This window comes from Acromyrmex echinatior, chromosome 2 (assembly GCF_024713525.1).
Source record: "Acromyrmex echinatior isolate Ae372 chromosome 2, ASM2471352v2, whole genome shotgun sequence".
NCBI classification, from domain to species: Eukaryota; Metazoa; Arthropoda; class Insecta; order Hymenoptera; family Formicidae; genus Acromyrmex; species Acromyrmex echinatior.
In genome coordinates this window covers 13,302,070-13,321,614 of record NC_141853.1, presented here as the reverse complement: position 1 = coordinate 13,321,614, position 19,545 = coordinate 13,302,070, and the positions used below count along the sequence as shown (strand labels likewise).

At 30.3% G+C, this 19,545-nt stretch overlaps 4 protein-coding genes across 8 annotated transcripts; 2 read left to right on the top strand and 2 right to left on the bottom strand.

The window, feature by feature from the left end:
* Nucleotides 1–1,373: 1,373 nt before the first annotated feature.
* Nucleotides 1,374–5,941, bottom strand: HEX70b (hexamerin 70b). Its single transcript, XM_087402773.1, has 6 exons — nt 5,685–5,941; nt 4,816–5,155; nt 3,700–4,118; nt 2,604–2,926; nt 2,166–2,518; nt 1,374–2,014 (listed from the first exon to the last, which is right to left on the bottom strand). Exons 1-6 carry the CDS (start codon nt 5,895–5,897, stop codon nt 1,605–1,607), a joined length of 2,058 nt encoding a protein of 685 aa, XP_087258899.1. The 5' UTR covers nt 5,898–5,941; the 3' UTR covers nt 1,374–1,604.
* Nucleotides 5,942–9,032: 3,091 nt separating this feature from the next.
* Nucleotides 9,033–12,721, bottom strand: LOC105151873 (WD repeat-containing protein 43). The gene is made up of 7 exons (XM_011065827.2): nt 12,308–12,721; nt 11,423–11,920; nt 10,646–11,099; nt 10,245–10,551; nt 9,899–10,146; nt 9,638–9,828; nt 9,033–9,198 (listed from the first exon to the last, which is right to left on the bottom strand). The coding sequence occupies exons 1-6, from the start codon at nt 12,503–12,505 to the stop codon at nt 9,656–9,658; spliced, it is 1,878 nt and encodes a 625-aa protein (XP_011064129.2). The 5' UTR covers nt 12,506–12,721; the 3' UTR covers nt 9,033–9,198; nt 9,638–9,655.
* A 991-nt stretch (nt 12,722–13,712) lies between these two features.
* On the top strand, nt 13,713–18,105 carry LOC105151874 (ubiquitin domain-containing protein UBFD1). Of its 5 annotated transcripts, none has more exons than XR_015544246.1 (6): nt 13,867–14,028; nt 14,402–14,764; nt 14,855–15,045; nt 15,140–15,328; nt 15,410–15,638; nt 17,395–18,105. XR_015544246.1 is itself a non-coding variant. In XM_011065830.2 (5 exons), exons 1-5 carry the CDS (start codon nt 13,843–13,845, stop codon nt 15,518–15,520), a joined length of 867 nt encoding a protein of 288 aa, XP_011064132.1. In that variant the 5' UTR covers nt 13,713–13,842; the 3' UTR covers nt 15,521–17,228. The 5 variants fall into 5 exon arrangements, 3 of the variants coding, with proteins under 3 accessions (XP_011064132.1, XP_011064131.2, XP_011064133.1); XR_846871.2 differs by lacking the exon at nt 17,395–18,105 and adding an exon at nt 16,717–17,228; XM_011065830.2 differs by lacking the exons at nt 13,867–14,028; nt 17,395–18,105 and adding an exon at nt 13,713–13,855 and having other exon boundaries at nt 15,410–17,228.
* A 135-nt stretch (nt 18,106–18,240) lies between these two features.
* Nucleotides 18,241–19,516, top strand: LOC105151875 (uncharacterized). Its single transcript, XM_011065832.2, has 2 exons — nt 18,241–19,005; nt 19,097–19,516. Exons 1-2 carry the CDS (start codon nt 18,241–18,243, stop codon nt 19,310–19,312), a joined length of 981 nt encoding a protein of 326 aa, XP_011064134.1. The 3' UTR covers nt 19,313–19,516.
* Nucleotides 19,517–19,545: the final 29 nt, after the last annotated feature.

Here is a 19,545-nt window from a genome sequence, read left to right as displayed (position 1 = left end):
AAGAAATTTTTTCTGTTTGGTACATAATTTAACGTATTTACGGACAGATCAATTAAAATAAACAATTCGCAAGCAATCGCTTTGTTTTTTAGCTCTTGTTACTAAGTGTCAATTATATACTTAGAAATTCGATAGACAATATAGATGCACTTATTTTATACAGTGTGCAGTATGCAAATTAAATGCATCGCGCCGACGCGTCGGTCGGCGGTAAAAATTCTGTATGATAGCACAACAGCTGTGTTTAGATGAAAGAAAGGATATGTGAATAATTAAGTTTATCTTCTCAAAAGATTAAAGGTATCTAAACATTCGCAGTAATTAATAATTCTCAAAAGATTCTCGTTTTATAACCTATGATAAGCGTTAAATAAATTTGTGCTGTATTGTTTTGTTGTTATGACTGCAGGGATAGCATAAGCATAATTATTCTTTTGGTGACATTTGATGACGGTACATTATACAAAAATAAATTAATCTGTAAAATTATAATAAATTGTACACTGTGTCGGACATGAAATCACACATTTTAAATATAAATCAAAATTATTATTTACTTAATTTTTTATTGTTCTTTTAAATTCAATTAAAAATAAATTTAAATTTTTTACATAATAAATCGTATCTTTCATTAGCGAATACATTCATTGTTTTAGAAGACCAATAATAATAATTATTTTATAAATATAAAAAATTTTTAGAGAAATAATAGTAATTAACTTTTGAAAATAATAACATTGTTTAATATGCTTGCAATAATTTCAACCAATAGATTTTATCGTTACTGTCGAAGTATAAATATGTCGATCATGCATGTTAATATAGCAAACATTATTTCTAAATATATATTTATTATTTTCAAAAATGCAACATTCTCATTCTTATTTAAAAAATACGCTTATAACAAATAATCGTATAGTGACAGTTAGTCACACATGTATCTCTATTGTGTGTACATATCATGATAAAATATCAAAATTTACAAATAAATTCTTGATTGACTATATTATTTAATTATTTATTTATTCAACGCTAAAGATGATCGATATTTAATATTTATTTCTGTATTTTTCATTGTTTCTTCTTGTGTTGTTCCATTTTTTCTCTTTTAAATCTTGTTCTATTTTTGTTATTTATATGTATCTCGGTAAAAATAGAGAGCATACAGAGGAGAGAAACTATTATAGATACTGAATAGGATAAATATTAAATAATTAATAGATATAAACGAAACTTTTTTCTTTCTTATTCGAACAGACTAAATTAAATAGAAGAAATTTTTTCCTTACGAATAAAGAAAAATGGAAGGACTGGTATAATGAATTGACTGAAACAGAATATGAAATAAGAAAGCGAAAAAGCCAAAGCAGAGATAAATGGTAAAGGATGTTTTTATTAAATTTATTTTGGGTGCAATTTATGTCGCATGGTTACACACTTGACGGAAAAAACACTACTGCACTTTTCTTATTTATATTATATTACGTCTCTTTTCTATTTAGTGCGAATAAATTAATGCTTATCCCGGCAATCGCACATAACTAATATATAACGAAGTATATAAGCGCGAAGTTTCACACAATAACGGAGCACAATGACGAGTTTTATGCGGTGAGATTCAATTCTTCCGCCTGCTTGTGGAAAATCAGAACATCCCTTATGTAGAAATTGGGTACGGTGAAGTTGAAGGCATGAACCGGTCTGTCGAGCGGATATCCCAATGGTAGAGAGTCCATTACTCTTGGACCCCAAATGGGAGAATCCACCTTGATGGCTCTTGTCTCATCAAAGTATGACACGCACACGAAGAGTTTGAACGGCATACCCTCTTTCTTGCCTTTAGGAAGTATTAAACGATCGGGGAAACCGTAAATCTGACCTGGGTAAGTGAAAGTCTCGCCACCCTCGATAGCTTTCATCATCTTCTTGTACAGAATCTCGCTTGGCATCTCATCCGGAACGACATAGATAGATTCGTAGCTATTGCGCTCAATCTTGTTGGTTCCAGGTTTCACTGTAACAATCAAGCGACACTAGTTACGGTCCTATATATAAAAAATTATTTGAAATAAATATTATATGTTTGATTGAGAAAAGTTAATTAATGAAATTTTATCAATCAAACAGTTTTCATAGCAAAAGAAATATTTGAAAGAGATACTAACGGTCAACATGCCATTGATCCATCTCGAAAAAGTTCATATAATTCTCGCTTATATCCAGTTCGTGGCCGTGAACATCGTATTTGGGTGCAAGGAAGGTACGAATCATCGCCTTGACATTTTTATCACTGTTGATGGTGATGTGATAGGTAAAAGGTTTGTGATTGAGACGACTATGACGTGCCTTTATCAACAAAGATTGAGCCTCCTTGTGGCTGCGTACTGATACAGCGTTATTGAGCATTGATTCAAAGTGATCGAAGAAAGTCAACAGCTTGTCGACGGTGACGGATTCGATCGTAACACCCGGGAAAAGGAGTTCCTCGTGTGTGTAGCTCGGCAAGCGCTCCTTATATCTACGTTGGAGAATATATGTCAGTTAAATAAATAATTTCAAGATATATTAATTGGACTGTGCAAAATCGCAAATTTAAGTCGCACCTCATCCAATGAGTAGCGATATTCTTTTGAATTCCATAGAACATCGGATCCCTTAGGGTGGTGGAGAAGAGTTCGAGAGCAGTGGGAACTGTCGTGTGTTTGGTGATCTGAATCGGGCCCATGCTGAGAACTTTTTTGTATAAACGTTCCAACTGTCCGTAGTACATAGGATTGACGGAATCGGCATTGCCCTGTATCAGGTTGCCAAGATAATTTAAACCATGATCTATGATGTTGTAAATGTCGATGTGTTTGCCATGCATATCAACGACGTAGCCTTTGTCAATGACGTCAGAAATGCGAGTGTGGACATCTTGTATGGCCTGTGAGACAATTGCAGACATATTAGAATTTTAATCTATCACTATAAGAAACGTTTTTTTTAATATTTAATTTTCATTCTTATCAAACGTTTTAAACATCTACGTTAAAATGTTTACAAGTATCGAAAAATGTATATCGTCCGTTTATCTCGAAAATATTTTCCCAATACTATTGAATATTTTTAAAGTTGGCAAGTAACGCGTTACTTAATACCATTATCGTTGTCGTTGCTTTTATTCGGTAACGATTGTTATTTTTTTCTGTCTGTATGGTAACAGTTTACATTTTTATAGTAACGAATTCGTTACTTTAATTCTCTATTATCTTTATCTATTACATATGTGTATATTATATATATATATATATATATATATATATATATATCCTAGAAATAAGATATATTATAAAAAATAAAAATATTGATATAAAAAATTACAGAAGATTTATTAAATAAGTTTAATGTAAAATAAAGCTTGCTATAAAGATTAGCTTAGACTTTTAAGTCTTGATATCGATTGTTAGAATTCATATCGATTATTAAAAATGTAATTTTTAAATCTAATTAAATCTAATTACTTTAACATTATAAAAAATAACGAATCTTTACTTTGAAAATTAATAATCAGTATTAAGTTACTTTTTAAAGTAATGATAATTATTTTTATAGAATATTCCTTTAAATTAATATTTCCAATCCTGACTATTTCTATCCTTGTGATATTTGTATGTGGACACTTGGATAATTGATAATTGATAATGAAACTCTACCAACCTGGATATATTTGTGCGCGTGAAGAGGAATCTCGGAACCAACGTGACGTTGTGGGAACGACAATCCATTGTGATGCTGCATCGTTGGATAGTAGCCGGGAACAATAGGCTTGTTCAAATCGATGTATGTGATTTCACCCATATCATTGGACAATCTTTCCAAATAGTAGCGATTGAGTATTTGTTTGTGGTTGAATATATACGATTCGCCACGAATGTGTTGAGGCATATTATAGTGAGTGCTGTTCATCCAGATTGGGAAATTATGATTCATTGCAAAATAGAATGTGTTTAAACCAACGTCCTCAAGGAAGTAGCTTAATTTTTGTTGCTCCGGCATTTCATTTCCAAATGTATGCCAACTAGTGTAATTGGAAGGAATGTAATAATAGTCTGCATTACCAATTGTTTTCTTCATACCTGAACCAAATAGTTTAAATTAATACTTTAATATTAATATATAACTTTAATTTCTTTTAATTGTTATATATTGTCTAGTGCAAACTAGTTTCATTTAATCTCAATAAAAGACATTATAGAACAATTTAAGATCTTTAAAATTGATTTCTTGTATTTTTTTTGTACAATTAATGGTTTGGATATAATACTTTGTTCGCATGAGCAACGTTTCTTCCATGGATTTATGCAACTTACAAGCGTGAATAATTTCACAAAAAAAATCTCAAATTTTGTTCGTGAAATATGCGTCTCATATTTTTTATCTGTAGAATATGTCAGAACATTTAACAAAAAATTAAAAATGATGATGTTTCAAAGGTCCCCGGTTTGAAACCTCAAGAATATTATAAAATAAGTAAATAAATATTCTCTTCCGATATTTATTTCTTTTTGACCTTTGAAACATCATCATTTTTTATTTTTTGTTAAATGTTCATATTCAATAATCTTTACTTATATTTTTATTTCTTTAATTAGGAGTATATATATATATATATATATATAAAATTTACTGAACAATGTGTATAATTATTTTTTAAATAATTTAATTTAAAAAAATGTAATACATAAAAAATAAAAGAAAAATCTCAAAATAGATTAGTTGTTGATAAGACAATTTTTAATGAATAAATATTTGAGTCTTGACTAATATACCAACCTGCTTGCGAATCGCCCATCGCAATACGATAAGCTTTATGCAAAACGTCCTCGTTGAAGAAGTAATGTGGGAATACCTCGTAAATAGGAGGCAGAAGGATGTTATTGGTATCCGGCCGATGGATCACGGCAACACTCAACACGTACAGGTACATACTTTCGTTTATGTGAAAACGTGCCCATACTGCAGTATTGTAGAAAGTGTCAAAATCTTTGGCGGAATATAAAATGCGGAAGAAGCAAACCGCTTCTTGGTAATGCTGAGGATGAGTTCCAGAAAACACTTCTCCCCGTGGGAGCATTCCGTGTTTCCATCGCTGCAGGAATTCGGTCACTGCCGCCTATAGAATAACAAATCAACATATGGATATTATTAGATTTATTTTATTTTATTTTATTTTTTATTAAATTGAATCAGAAAATCAACTTGTTCGAGATTTTAATAGTTTTTCTATGTACGCGATGTACAAGAAATGTACAGAAACTTTCTGCCAAACTTTAAAAACTGTAAACATTATAAAATAATAAAAAGGATCTTTTAATAAATACAAATCTAAAAAATTGTTTCATTTTTCGAATTGTAGTATAGTAAAATTTAAATGACAAAAAAATTATGTTGATACTCTTTCTCTTTACTTTCTACTTTGTTCAGACATATATATATAAAATTCAACATTACATGATCTTCTTTTACAGCTATATACAAACAATTTTTATATTATTTTCAAAATTTATGATTTTATTACAAGATTAAATAAAAAAGACAAGAAAAATTAATTTTTTCTTATAGAAACAGAAATTAAAATTGTAATTTATAAAACTTAATACAGACATTAAAACGTATGGTATAAAAAACATTGTAACAAGTACCTGATCTGTAAAAGAAGCGATGTTATCTTCGAGGCTGAAGGATCGCGCTTTTTGGTAAAGTTCCGGATGGTAAACAGTTGGTTGATCAACGTGCCAGAAGAGCTCATAGATGCTCTTCTGCTTAAGAAGGTACGTCTTGTCGGCGGTCTGGGTGGGTATCTGCGTGGCATGGGCCAGGCATGCCGTAGCCAAGAGTAACGCGATCACTTTCATCCTCGTGCTTACTTCGCAAAGGATCGACTGGTGCTATTCGTTAATTGCTTTATATACTCTCTATCGACGAAAGAGATATATACAAAAGTTCGGAGTGCATGATTAAAAAAGTTAACCAGCCTACCGATAACAACCAATCTTTCTGTTATTTTTTAAATTATCTTTATTGGTAATCGTCTACCCTTTGACATGATGTAAATCCGGGATTCGTATTTGTTGATTACATTCCACCTCATGTTATTTATTTCAATTGAAAAATAATTAGCTTTTCTCCCTTAATTTCAAAATATATGTACGTATATTTTAGATGTATCTATTATGGAACAAGTCGGAATTCCGATCAGAATTATTCTGTTTTTGTTTCATGTCTTTCATTCTTGTCTTTGTTCCAATTTCTTCCATAGTACAATTCATTTAAATCTATCAAAATCTGCGTACCCAGACAGCATAGAATATTTATAATAAATATTTATTAATATTTCATTTTTTGAAATGTTATATAGATATTTTATATAAAGCTTTTACATAAATTTTACATAAAGCTTTATTCGAAATATTATTAAAATATAGACTTAATATTTTATGTAATATTTAAATATAAATAAATATTTCTAATAAGTATTTTTTACTTGGATTATAATGTCTCATTAAGTATTTTCATACCATTTATTATACATTTACAATAAATATTTCACAATATAATAAATGTTTATGATCCGTGCAATCTAAGACCACAAAAATATTTACGAAAGATTTAAAATAAATCTTATAAATATTTTATAAATATTATGTGCTGTCTAGATAAATATTCAAAGAATCAAAACATTTGGACTCTGAATATTTATCATTATGGATGAATTTTGCAACTCACTTGAAACTGAAATAATAAATTCAACGAAATCAATCTTTGTGTAAAAGTTAAATTAATGTTATAGTTTATAATTTAATAATCTTGAGCATAAAAAAAGTATAGTTAATAATTATCTCTAAGAATGTTCAAAAACTTTAATATCACAAAATCAGTTTCTGGAAAATATTTCAAGTATTTTAAAAAAGTTAACCAAGCGAGAAAATAATACAAATTATTTTATATATATATATATATATATATATATATATATATATATATGTACATTTTATACAATAAATAATACTTTATATTTTTCTATACCAATAATATCTTTTCAAACAACTGAGAATTATATTGAAAATCAAAATATTAATTATAAACATTCGCAAGACTGTTTGCATTATCAATCAACAAGGAGCAGTTACTTTACATGCACTTTTCGTATAACACGATAGCAAATATATATACACATAACTCACTTTGCGATTAAAATAATTTGACTTTGATAACTGTTCTTTGATAATGACAATTGTTACTGAACGATTATCTATTATATTTGTTCAAACAGAATTTTTTATTGAATCACAAAATTAAAACTGATTAATAAAGAGAGAATTAAAATTATTATTTAATTAATGCATGTGTATAAATTCTGTAAAAATTATGTTGAAAATTATGTACGTATAAAGAGACCATACAAAGTAAATATTTTTGGGTTGCAATATTTTTCATTTGACACTACGGCGCTCATTTTTAGCGTCAAGTGAAAAGGTGAAAATGCAGCCTAAAAATATTTACTTTGTGTAGTCTTTTTTTACGTATATAATTTTCAAAATAATTTTTACAGAATTTATACACAAGTGAAAATGCAGCTTTATAGAATTTTTTAATAGTTTAATTTTTTAAAAATTAGATATCAAAATAAAAAAAATTCATTGCAGTCGCAGAAGTCCAGAGTGTTACGGAGAAAATGCAAAGTGCCCTATCTGTTAAAGAAAATATGAAATGAATAATTATATTAAAATACGTATTATTGAACATACTTTTTTGATATAATTACTCGGAAAAAAATACATTATTGAATGGATTTTATTTAATTAATAATTAATAATTAAGATAATGGATGTAATCGAAAAAATGTATGAGGAAATAAGACAAAGTCAGATAAGATAAAAATAAATATTTGTAAGATACATCATTTTTCAGCATTTTTTATTGAAAAAAATGTTTTCAATTCGTATCACTAACATGATATAGAATCCTAAACGGTAATTATTATGAAAATTTTCTATAGAAAGGGGGACGCCAAGTTTTTTTCTTTACTACAATCCAGTTGACCATTTTATGGCGAATTCGATTGGATGCATTAGTGTACACTAGTGCATATTAAAGCCGTTGTACACTAACTTAATTTAAGTGTAAAAGTGAAATGCAAATATTTTGAATTATAAAATACATATACCTAACAGCACAATAAAGTGTATTCAGTATTTCACGATTTAATCAGTTTTTATGTTTATTTATAAACATATCTTTACGTTAACTTGTATACTATGGCTTTAATATACACCAATACGCACTGCGTGCATCCAATCGAATTCGCTATTCAGTCACTTTCAATCTATCTCATATCTTACGTTATGAAATACTTGCATTTATTTCTATATATAGGGTTGGCCATATTCGACGGAAAGATCTGGCAACACTGTAACTTTTGACAGAGATCGAGTAACGACGTTTCCCATGATTGAAAAAAAAACATCTTTCCATCGAATATGGCCAACCCTGTATATCTGTTTTTTATTAAAAGGAATATAATATTCGATACCTTTTTTATGTTTGGCGTATATTTTTTTCTTTTTCAAAGAGCTTTTTTTAGGGATTTAACTGTTTTTTGTAAATTTTTGAAAACATAACGTCGGCATCCTCATCATCTTTGCCCGGAGTCATCGTCGCTCGGAGTTGTCAGGCGTCGCACGAAGTCGCCGGGAGTCGCCCGGCAACGAAATTTCACGATAAGATTTACATATTTCGTATATACGGTACATATAAATCTTACTCATGCGCGAGGAAAATATTTTTATTTTACATTATTTTATATTTATTCTTTATATTTAAATATAATATTAGATTTAATTAATGGATGGATTAACGAGGAAAGATATATTAAAAAAATTATATTACTTATTTGTTATTCATATATATAGAATTATACATTTATGTATTTCTCTCTTAAAAATATTACAAGGTATACAAGGATGATTGTTATGAACAAGAAAAACGTATTAGCTTTCATGATTTTTTTATTAAAGAATGCTGTATTTTCATCCTCACATAATAGCGAAAATAAATGTCTCATGAAGAAAAAGATATTACTTTTTACAGCACCATCTTTATTACATCTGTCTTTCATCAAGAATGTCTCCATAGTAGTAATAATCAAAATTTTTACTGAAAATAATAATTGAAATATAAAAAAAACTCATTTCTTTTTAAACGTTTAAATATAGTTTACAAATAAATGATATGAACAGTATAATACATTGCAGAACACGTATCATATTATAAAATTATTCGGAATAGATTCTGGTCGGAATCGTTCAATTATTTCCTAGATTTCTATCGTAATCTCTTCTTTGAAAATAAAATATTTTTGATCAGAATCCATTTCGAATATGCCTTAATATAAAATTTATATTATTTTAATTTTTTATTATTTTATTTCTCTATATTATTTTAGTAAAAATTAAATATTAAGTTATTAACATATTAATATGAAATTTTTAGAAAAGTAACCATATTTAGCTAATATTTCTCAAATTATAATTCTTTTTTACTTAATCTATTTTAAATTAATAGTAATTTAATAGTTAAGTAAACAAATCATTACCAATCAATTTGATAGATTTCAGCTGTGTATAGACTCGTTATCGTCCACATCATCGTCATCAAATTTAACGCTTTTGTTATCTTCTTCTTCGTGTTCATCTTGTACATCTTGATCAGACATCTCTTCCCAATTGTCATCGGATTCGCTGCTTAGATCAACATCGTCTTTATCAGCACCTTCATCCGATGAATCTGCATATATTTTTGAAGATGTGATTTAATATATTCGATAAAATTTTAGAAGTCGATATGCCATATTAACCTGGATCTTGATAAACAAGCAAGCTTTCCTCAGTTATATCCTTGTTGTGTTCCTCGTTAGCTTGAGATATTTGTCCTGTTATAAGAGAAACTCTGCCTTTTAATCTTTGTACAGCTGTTAGAAGTGCTAACTTTGCGTCAATAAAACTAAGAATAGGGCTAAGTATCTCTGCGATATCTGGTCGCGACATTAAATGCGCTGCATGAGTCATTATTAAAGTTTGCAACCACATTACTGCAATTTTGTTCCTAAATAAAATAATCTCAAGAAAATAATTCACGCAATTTTTTTTAAAAAAGAATAAATGAAATTGAAAAAAAATCTATAAATGAAAAAATATAATTACACATATGTTTTGCCTTGCAACATAACAGTTAATTCTTTAAGCAATGGTATAATTGCTTGCACTGGTAATCTTGCAATGGTATTACGAATTACTGCTTCATTTTTTGTAAATAACACTGTCGTTAAAATGGTTTTATCTTTGCTATTTAATGCTTGCATCAATAATTGCGTCATATTGGCTCCTTTCGTTGGTGTCCTCCCTGGTGTGTTCGCATCTGCATTTAAACTAAGATTTTCCAATCTATCCTTTAAAAGTAATTGAGAGCCTGAGGTAGTTCTATTTCTTTTTTGTGTTGAAACTTGTATTCCTGCAATATATATTTTTTTTTTACCGTTTTTCATCGATTTCGTTGAATCAAACTATTTGTTATCATGAAGATACATAATTACGAAAAATGTTACCTGGTGCGAGATATTCAACATCTTCTTCGATCGCAGTAGGTTTTATTTTAGAAATTGTCTCTTCTTTCCTTTCTTTTGATTTTTTTGTATCTAATCTTTCCGATCTAATTAAACATTGCACTTTGTCGGAAAAGTCGGGCATTACTTTCTCGAATGTTAAATTAAAATAACTACCATACGCTAGTAATAGCTTTTCATCTTCAGTTAAGTGACCTGCTAAAATTGGAATCTGTTGAATAGTTTCCTTCTGATTGATATCTGCCGCTACTGCAATGTTAAGAGATGGTTTCACTGGTTTGGTATGACCATTCGGCTGATACTTGAATAATTGTGCTTGACCCGATTGAGTAGTAACCAATATGCCGACTTGCAATTCTTCTGCAACAAGTATCGAGATGGATGTAGCCTCATCTTGAATGGCTAGTGTTGCTATCGATGCTTTATCATTTTTATTCTAAACAGAGAAATTTAATTGTAAATTAATTTTGAATGTACATGTAACAACTAAATAAAAGCTAATATGTGTGCACAATAAAATTGTATCATATAAGTTATATACAAAATGAATTATCATATAAGATGATACAAGTACATAAGTATTAAGAAATCAACTTTTTTTATCTTTAGACTAAATAAATTTCTAGCTGTTGATTAATTAATAATGTATGTCTATAAGAATCTTTATCTCAGAAGTAAATTAAAAACATTTTTAACATTTTATCCTAGTTATAGTTAGATTATGTGAAATATTAAGAAATGAAAAGAAATGCAATATACTTTGTCTAATATCCATAGAGAAAGATGATTGTCTGCACGGGCAGCACTTATTAGGTAACTAGTTGCACTGTCTATTTGTATAGTATGAAGAAAAGTGACATGATTGGCATGTCCAGTAAACGTGCGGATCAATTGCTTTGTCGCTAAATTCCACCACTTGATTATTTTTTCAGCAGATAACAAGGTCTTTCCATTTGATGGAATTGCCAAGGCTGTGACTTTTGCCTTGCCAGATTTCCATTTACATTTGATTCCATTCTCTTGAAGATTCCATTCCACTATATGATAATCATTAGCTGCTGTAATCAATCCAGCGTATGTTGACCAAGCGATTGCTGTGACAGTGGAAGAATGACCATTATCTAAAGTAGTGCTGACACATGCGGCAGCTACATCATACAAAGTAATTGTTCCGCTCATCGAACCCATTGCCACAACAGCTTTGCGATCGACTTGTTCCGAAATTGACTTCCTCCTACGTCTTTTTCTTGGCGAAGGCTTAAAAGACACAGAAAACATTTTATCTTACTAGAGGAATAAGTTTCTAACATTGTGATTTTTATAAATGTGCGTTAATAGATGATCTCATTAATAATGCCCTTTTGCTGGAAATATTTGTCATGAAACATAAAATTCGCCTCTATATAACATGAAATATACAATGTGCGTTTAATGTAGTCTTTCGGAAACTTACGTATTGATAAAGTTTGAAATAGTATATTATACGTGGGCAGGTAAATATTGGTGCGGATGAGGATTAAAAACAATAAAAACTGTCGACATAAAATTGTACATAATAATAATACAAATAAAACGAAAAAAGGAAAAAGGAGAGAAAATGGGAATATCTGTGGTGGTTGAAGAGCGCATGACGCATATATTTACCGATACGTTGCCCGCCGATTGCGGGCTCACAAAGATCCATCCTATAACACTGCAGGGTGACGATAAGTGCCGATTAGGAGTGTACTCATGCTTCAACCGGCCGCTTGCAGTCTCCCAAATTTTCAACTTGCCGTCATTGCCGCAAAACGCGTAATATTGTCCATCCTGAGAGAAAGCGGAACATCCCGTGCTCGCCATCACGTTTGCTTTGACTCACCTTGAAATTGCTGCGAATATACCTCGAAACCTGTTGTTCTACGCTGTAAAAAAAAACCGCGTTCTCTCTCCTAACGTTTCCTAACCTCATTGATCTCCATATAACACATGCGGCGCGCGCGCGCGATCTTTACGGTTTTACAGCACAAAATCCGCAACGTATTATAGTAACACAAGTCTCCGTTAGGAATCAATCAAGAACCGAAACCTAGTATCAGAGAAAAGCCTAAGAGCGGCCATGCCCGGGATTTAATTACTTTATTTTGAAGCGCCTCTATGTCCACAAAATGTGAACCTTGAACTATGTAGCCAATGTTTATGATCCAGTCGAGAGCCCGGAGATAATTGAAGAATGCTGACATTATTGACAATTGATACAAATTTATTATTATTAACATATAAATATTTGACTCATACATTATTAAATTCATAATTTTTTATTACATAAATGTTCCATAAATAAATATGCATACTTGTAAAGCTATAATATTTTATATATTACAGAGAAATTACAATTTTTTTCTCTGCGATTATCATCTCTGTTGATAATCAAACTTTGACAATAATACTGAAATCACAATTTTAAAGAAAAATCGAGTATTATTGATATAAATGCATAATTACGTCGTAAATTAATAAATTATAAAATTAATACAATATTATCAGTCTTTAATTCTTAATCACTTTAATATTCACAAGGACGCGAACTTCCAAGACTCCAAAGGATGTCGGTCTTTAATAGTATCTCGTCGGTGGCAAGAGTTTGTACTCTCAACTTAACTGTAGAGAAAAAAAATTGTAATTTTGTAGCAATATATATTTATTTATGCAGCGTTTATATAATAAAAAATATGAATTTAATAATACATTATCCAAAATATTTGTAATTATTAATTAAATCATAAATTTATATCAGTTGTCGATAATGTCAGTGTTCTTCTATTAGCTCTGGATCTTTTTTGCAAAGGCAAGGACAAAAATTTGCCCAGGGTTGACAGTCTTTAATAATATCTCGTCGATGATAGTAATAATGAATTGGCGTAGACAAGTTGGAAAATAATCGAGTTATTCCAATATACTAAATTGTATATATATTTTTATTGTCTCTTTTTCTAAATATAAAAATATTTCTTTAAATAAATATTAATATATATATATATATTTTTTTTTACCTTTTTATATGCATATGCATAAACGCGATATAGTGAGATGAGAAATTCAAAAATTCGAAAGTCATTCCGAAGAACGTGCGTCACCGATGTCACGATGCGTGACGCTCTCTGTGATAATTTTGATTGGTTAACGGAACACGGTTCAACATGGAGTACGTGGGTACGTGCTGAATCCTATTTATTTTTCGTGCTTTCTGTGAAAATTTTCGGTGTTCGCTTACTCTTTGTTCCCATTTTACCATCTTTTCTTCGATCGCGCGACAAGTCCGACTGGCTGATAGGTGAATCGCGATATTTCGTCGAAATACCTATCAATGTATGGTCTGTGTTTGTGTATGTCAGATAATTTTATACGTTGATGCTCGTTCTAATATCATAAGCTTCTAAACTTGGAAGCGTGTATTTGTGGATTATCTCCAATTCCGATGCAACGACGTATGTTTGCGCCATTTGGCTGCTGAAATATTTATTTCTTAAAGGATCGTAGCCTTTTTTTAAGGCGATTAATCTTTCACCGGTTAACCGTCCATTCGTAACCTTCATTTGATATTACTCAACAAATATAACAATAATTAAAACAATTTGTTTCCGAAATAGTTATTGTGCATAATCTGCGCAATCTCGACAACGTTTTCACGAGAAAAGAATTTTAGACTTTGGCCAGAGAGATGTATTATCATATTGAGATGTATTTTTGTCTTCCTAGATACTGTAAAGAGCGACAACAATGACAGCTGTTGCAACTCGTCTCCTTGTCCGGAACTCGCGTCGAATCCAAAGTCCATTGAAAATTCGGCGATAGAGACTAAAGAAACAGCAATGGAGTGCGAAAACAATGTCAACAGCTCGCAGGATACTACCTTGCAAGAATCATCTACTGAGAATGTAGACTTTACAGTGATTTACAACAAACAGAAGATTAGTGTAAATTTTGCTTTGGATTGCACAGTTGCCGAGTTAAAGACATATTTGCAAAAAATTATCTCAGTACCACAAGCGATGCAGAAAGTTATGTTTAAAGGATTAGCCAAAGATGATCAGACTCTTAGAAACTTGGGAGTCACGAAAGGTAATAACCATACATCTTGTCATTGCATAAGCATATGTTATTTACTCTTTGTTATTAATCAAATTACCTACTTGCTTTATGACAATTAAGGTGCCAAAGTCATGATAGTTGGATCAAAGTTAGATGACGTATTGGCTGTGTCAATTCCGACGAAACAAGACCTCATCGACGAGGCTGTTTCTTCGGTGAGCAAAGAACCTCTTTCGCAACAAAAAATCCATAGGAAAGTTTTAGATAAAGGTATTCCAGAAGATGTGATGCCAGGGATATTAGATAGCAAGGTTGTATAATCTGTATAAAGTTTTACACACATATATACACACACAGTAATGAAACCGATTTTACTGCAACTGATTTCGTTGATTAATTATTTAGGAACCTTTGCCTGAATTTCCATTAGCTGGAATGTTAAATAAGTCTGGAGGGAAAGTCAGGCTAACATTTAAATTGGAGCAAGATCAGCTTTGGATCGGCACGAAAGAAAGAACAGACAAAATACCTATGAATTCAATAAAAGGCGTCCACAGTGAACCTATTCATGATCATCCTGAATATCATATTATGGCATGTATATCACTCAGAGAGCATATAATAAATTCTGTAACAATCATTGGGTATTTTAATAATAATTTTCATAATTTACAGGCAATACAATTAGGTACTACGGAAGCATCAAGGTATTGGATATATTGGGTCCCTGCCCAGTACATATCCGCTATTAAGGACGCTATTCTTGGCAAATGGTGTTACTTCTGATTGATAATTGCCGGAAATTTCGATTTCTGTAAAGCTTAATTAATCGGGTGTAAACATTGATACAAACTGCTGTTACATTGACATAAAAACTGTCAGCTAGTCACACACATTTTTAACAGTAAGTAATAATTTATTTTGAGTTACGTTATCATTGCGGAGAATACCCAATAAACGTAGTCTGTCATTACAAAAATTATTTAGGTGACTAGTCTTGATTTATTGGGAAAAAAAAGAATTTAATGACTATGCCAAATGTTTTATATTTTCATAGTCCAGATTTAAGTGTATACCTTGAATTTTTTACACAGCTGAAAGTTAAATAGACAGTTTTACAATGAGAACTGTGATTAGTGAAACTTCCATAATTAATAATGTGTTGTGATAATATTACAAATATTTTTGACTATATGATTTTTTTAAATTTCATTTTTTTAATTTTTTAAAAATGTGTCTACAAATTTATTAAAATTTGCAAGTTTTATTCAAAATCTAAAAAATATTTAATTTGTTGATAAATCATTTTTACAATAAAAATATTTTAATTTGGATACTATATATAAGATTTTAATTACACGATTTATATTATTTATTACTACTTTATAACCTTATATCAACGAAGCAACTTTATGAAATTTAGTTATATGTCAATTAACCCTTTCGCTGTAAAGAGCATACATTTATGCCTTTAACAAGTAAGTGACTATTTAATGTACATATATAAGAACGTCTATATTTCTATTCCCTCCAATTTTCAACATTTATAATAAAAAATTTATATATCACAAAAGGTATTTATAGATAATTATAGGCAAATTAAAAAAAATCATTTCGAATAATGAAATAAAATGTTTATAGTTCCCTCTTTATCACTTGTAAAAATTCTTATTAACGTTGTTTACACCTGAAATATGTACCTTCTGCATACGAGCGTTTTTTGTTATGAGGATGCCGTAGCGAAAGGGTTTAAGTCATAACATTGCATTTATAAGCAAATTTTTGAAAAGATCATTATCCATACAACTTATGATTTGTTATTACTCAATCATACATTTTTATATAACATTCAGTTTATCAAATGATTTAATGTGATCACGTGTGTATACATGTGTATACATATTTGTACATTATTCAAAAACTGTTTGAAATCTATTCTTGGTACATGTTAAGTTTTAACAAAGTTTTATTTTTTGTTGTAGCTGCAACAAAAAGAAATACATAACATGCGCATTCGCCCGCAAAAAAAAAACACACACACGTACACATCTTTTATGAAATAGATTACAACACATTATATCGCTTGGAACAGATATAATCCTTGTAAATAAAAAACCAGAATAAATTTCTGCATCATTACATTAACTTGACAGCAGAATAACAACGAAAATTTCGTGTTGAAATGAAATAAAGAAATCCGTTCAACATTTTGTGATTGGCCTAATAATAAAATAACATGTAAAAAAGATCAAAATATTATATCACGATCTATAAGAATTATGCATAAAGAATTTATATATAATCTTTAACGTTGTAATTGCTGTAAATTAAGTTTTATACATTTGAATCATGTAATCAAGAATAAGATAAATCAAAATTTGTAGTAATATCTATGATACTGTCAGAAATCTACTTGAGAAATCGGTTTGAATGAGACTTGTACATTAGTTGTGTGATTTGATGAAATAAATACTTCTGAGACTTTGTTTTTTAATGCTTAATTTTTTTTAATCGTAGTTCTATTTGCGCGCGTGATTAGGTAGGAAATATATTGTGTAAACAGATATCAAATTTATATAAAATATATATTCTGTCGTCATTAAAATTTTTCTATCTAAACGTACACGTACGTCATAATAGAAATTGTTCTTTTAACGGAGGCAGAAGACACATCTGCTGAACATATGATGCAGGATGCAGGAAACATCTTGTTAAAGTACTTAGTCGTAACTAAAACAGACTTCCATTCGTAAGGCAGATGTGAATGCCATTGGAAGAAGAATCCCCACCAAGTAGGACGAGAGATGAAAGTTTCCGCGTCGTATAATCGATAACAGCTCTGCAGCTCTCACAGTACGCGTATGTAACTCAAGGACGAGAAAGATGTTGCGTGCATGTAAATATGGACTGTATTATTTATTGTTTGTATTATTTGTATTTTAAACCGGTGATTTGCACAAAGATCACTGTACCGGACCATCGTGAGAAATGACAGCAAAATATTTTTTTTGTGTGGAATCTTGAACTTATAATTTAGATCTTCTGTAATCTTTTCTGGCAATGTAAACAACAAATCCACATCAAGGTTTAAATAAAGCAAATGATTCATATACTGTACAAATATGCGGCGATGATAATAAATGTAAGTAAATCAGCGCGCACTACATTATAAGAGAGTATTAAAACGGAATACAAGTGGCAGCGCTATATTACAGTAATTATCATCATAATAATTGATATTTATATATTGTCGAGACCAATTGAAACGCACGTTATTACACCGCATGGTACAAGAGTGAAATATTGAAAATATGAATTATATTCCGTATTCTATATGTATCAAAGTGAAAAATAAATTTAACTAATATTTATATTAATAAAGTACAAATTCGAATAACTCTATTTAACTTTTTGTAAAGTTAAATAGAGTAAAGAACGAAATGAAAAGCGGAAATAAACGGATGAAAAATTAATCAAGATCAAAGATTTATCTGCATAACTTTAGAATGGTTAAATCGCCAGAAGATATTGAAGAAAAAGCATTTATAGAAAAAGCATTTTTTAAATTAACTAAAAATTATATCCAACAAGGGGCTGTGATAAATGATTTAAAATCTATTACTATGATTGCTAATCCAAAAAGTGCCAAGAATCATAGCTTCAGAACGCGTTCGAAGAAATTGCTGGTGATGTTATTAATGCCATTTCTTTACGGCATGTTTAATAGATATGTTTACAATAATATAATTAAGAATTTTCAAGGAACTCGATGCTTACTACCGAACAATTACCTTATATGGGAGTTTACAAGACCGATAACTAATTGCGATTACTGTCGCGACGTCAAAGCGCCGCTAATCTTGCCGAATTTGACCAAAGAGGAATTTCGCTTTTATTCCTATTCATCTCGACCTATGATAATAAGGAATGCAGCCTATGATTGGCCTGCGCATAAAGAATTTACTTTGAACTTTTTTCGGAACTTGTATGAGCGTATCGAGGGTGCTTACGAGTCGATAGAGGAGGAATGTCAGTTTTTACATTTTAAAAGTAATTTCGCAAACCTGCGCGAGGTATTTGCGATGAGTGAAGGTCGAGCGTCACATCGCGAGGGTGAAGATCCTTGGTATGTCGGCTGGAAAAATTGCCATCCACAAATTCTAGATACTATGAAGCAATTTTACAATATACCTCATTTTTTGCCGGATGACGCGGAAATTCCTTATAGCAATTACATTTTCATGGGCTATGAGGAAGGTGCCGTTATGCATGTAAGTTTTGTAGTCGAACCATTCATTTATATATACGGTATTGTAAAAATGTGTCATAATACTTACAAATCTTTTTTATTCTATTTTATAGTTGGATTACATATCGAGACTCATGTGGCAAGCTCAAGTAATAGGTAGCAAAACGTGGACCGTGGCTCCAACACCGGAATGCGATAGCGAATGTAAATCTTTTAAATTTTCCGTCAATGTAACGGATGTCGTACTGTTGGATACGCGGATTTGGTATCACAGTACTCACATCGAAAATGGAAATCTTAGTTTGACAGTCACCTCAGAGTACGGATAGACTTTTAAAACTTTTTACGCATTCCAGAGCGTAATCTATAACGTACAAAAATTGTTTGGATAGGATTCTAGGCAGTTGTTTTTTTATCTTTTTGCAAATCTCGATTGGATACAATATATGCCTTTTAACGTCTGTTATGTCGTTATTCGATGTTTTTCGATCTTTTGTTACTGCAATGAATAAAATTATATTGTTAAACGGCAAGATTTGAACGCATTTTCAATGAATAACTA

Bases quoted from the DNA above. Each gene is read 5' to 3' on its own strand.
- HEX70b (XM_087402773.1), bottom strand. From the start codon at position 5,897: ATGAAAGTGATCGCGTTACTCTTGGCTACGGCATGCCTGGCCCATGCC. The intron at 2,927-3,699 runs GTTGGTAGAGTT...ATTGTCTCACAG, and splicing joins ACGCGCACAAATATATCCAG to GCCATACAAGATGTCCACAC. The intron at 2,015-2,165 runs GTTAGTATCTCT...TGATTGTTACAG, and splicing joins GGATCAATGGCATGTTGACC to TGAAACCTGGAACCAACAAG.
- LOC105151873 (XM_011065827.2), bottom strand. From the start codon at position 12,505: ATGGCGAGCACGGGATGTTCCGCTTTCTCTCAGGATGGACAATATTAC. The intron at 11,100-11,422 runs GTATATTGCATT...TTCTCTGTTTAG, and splicing joins CTCTATGGATATTAGACAAA to AATAAAAATGATAAAGCATC. The intron at 10,552-10,645 runs GTAACATTTTTC...TATATATTGCAG, and splicing joins TGTTGAATATCTCGCACCAG to GAATACAAGTTTCAACACAA.
- LOC105151874 (XM_011065829.2), top strand. The intron at 15,046-15,139 runs GTTGTATAATCT...TTAATTATTTAG, and splicing joins CAGGGATATTAGATAGCAAG to GAACCTTTGCCTGAATTTCC. The intron at 15,329-15,409 runs GCATGTATATCA...CATAATTTACAG, and splicing joins ATCCTGAATATCATATTATG to GCAATACAATTAGGTACTAC.
- LOC105151875 (XM_011065832.2), top strand. From the start codon at position 18,241: ATGGTTAAATCGCCAGAAGATATTGAAGAAAAAGCATTTATAGAAAAA. The intron at 19,006-19,096 runs GTAAGTTTTGTA...TCTATTTTATAG, and splicing joins AGGAAGGTGCCGTTATGCAT to TTGGATTACATATCGAGACT.